The 1,759-nt window shown below is 39.3% G+C and overlaps 1 protein-coding gene across 1 annotated transcript; it reads left to right on the forward strand.

Moving 5' to 3' along the window:
• Positions 1 to 281: 281 nt before the first annotated feature.
• LOC112125648 (olfactory receptor 10A7-like) lies at positions 282 to 1,271 on the forward strand. The gene has a single exon (XM_024224036.1). It carries the CDS (start codon positions 282 to 284, stop codon positions 1,269 to 1,271), a length of 990 nt encoding a protein of 329 aa, XP_024079804.1.
• The last annotated feature ends 488 nt before the right edge of the window (positions 1,272 to 1,759 follow it).

Consider the following 1,759-nt stretch of genomic DNA (forward strand, 5'->3'; position numbering starts at 1 on the left):
TCATAGAATATCAATAATCTATTTTAGCTGTTAAGATTCATAGATATACATTCCAAGGCCAGAAGGGACCATTGTGACCATCTAGTCTGATCTCCAGTAAAACACAGCTGAGAACTTTCCAGACAAAAAAAATCTCCCTAGTCTGGGGAGACGCAACTGTGAGGCTCATAGGATCTTGGCTTTAAATATTATCAAGTTATATTGATTACTATGTCCCCAGATTTCACTTTAGCATTATTTTTATATTGAAGAATTTGCTTAGTTTCCCCTAGATACACTGAATGGCAAACACAGACTGGAGAAATCAATCGTCTATTACCAATTTCATCCTTCTGGGATTTGGGAATCTCCCTGAACTACAGATCCTTCTCTTCCTCATTTTCCTGGTGATCTACATCGTGACCATGTCCGGGAACATCCTCATTGTTGTGCTAGTTGTGGCTGATCAGCATCTTCACACCCCCATATACTTCTTCCTGGCTAACTTGTCCTGCTTGGAGACCTGCTACACCTCCACCATCCTGCCCAGGATGCTGGTCAGTTTCCTGACTGGGGACAGAACCATCTCATTTAATGGCTGCATCACACAATATTACTTTTTTGCTTTTCTGGCATCTACAGAATGCTATCTCCTAGCAGCGATGTCTTTCGATCGGTGTTTAGCGATATGTAAACCTCTGCACTATGCAGCCCTTACGAACAGGAGGTCCTGTCTCTGGCTAGCAGCTGGGTCTTGGATAAGGGGATTCCTATCTGGTATCATATCAACATTATCAATCTGTCAGTTAATTTTCTGTGGTCCCAATGAAATTGACCATTTCTTTTGTGATTTTGTCCCAAAGATGAAGCTGACATGCAGTGACATTCACCTGATGAAAGTTTTGGCTTTTACACTATCCTTGATTTTCTCTCTGACCCCCTTTCTTTTAACTGTGACATCCTACATTTATATCATCTCCACCATCCTGAGCATCCCTTCCACCACAGGGAGGAAAAAAGCATTTTCCACCTGCTCCTCTCACCTCATCGTGGTTACACTTTTCTACGGGACCATAACTGTTGTCTATATGTTTCCAGCAACCCATAGGCTGAAAGACCTAAGCAAAGTGTTCTCTGTCTTCTACACGGTCCTGAGTCCCATGGTCAATCCTCTCATATACAGCCTGAGAAACAAAGAGATGAAGGAAGCCATGTGGAAAGCTCTTAGGAAATGTATTACTTTCCAGAGTTCAAAAATTTTACCTAACTGGGGGTTTTTCAGGTTAAAATGAACTAGATACACAAATATTAAAAAAATTATCCACATGAAATGTTCTCCCTGAGGAGATGGAGAGAAAGAACCACATACTTACTAGTCACATCGATCAATGCATTGCTAGAAGCTGCTCATTTATAGGCTTTGAAGGATTTAGATTTTTTCAGTAAACGCTGGTAAACATCGATTTCACTGTACACACAAACCACCGAAAATATGTTTCCATCAACACCAATCAAAATTTACCGATGGACTAAGTAAGAAAATGCTTCTTGAGGACATATTAGAGTTTGATTTACGGATATTTACTTTGTGTATTTTGACATGTGATGTTGACAATTTGTATTTTAAGGATTATAAAACTTTAACTTCACGAATCTCAGTGTCTGTCACTAAATAATTGTTTGATACCCATAGTCTGACACACACCCCATAATTTTAGGGAACAGTCAACATTTAAATCAATAAAAAAAATGCTTAAAAACAAACACTGATATTCTCCAC

Source organism: Terrapene carolina, unplaced genomic scaffold, assembly GCF_002925995.2.
Source record: "Terrapene carolina triunguis isolate 2854851 unplaced genomic scaffold, T_m_triunguis-2.0 Scaffold31341, whole genome shotgun sequence".
In the NCBI taxonomy this organism is placed as follows: Eukaryota; Metazoa; Chordata; order Testudines; family Emydidae; genus Terrapene; species Terrapene triunguis.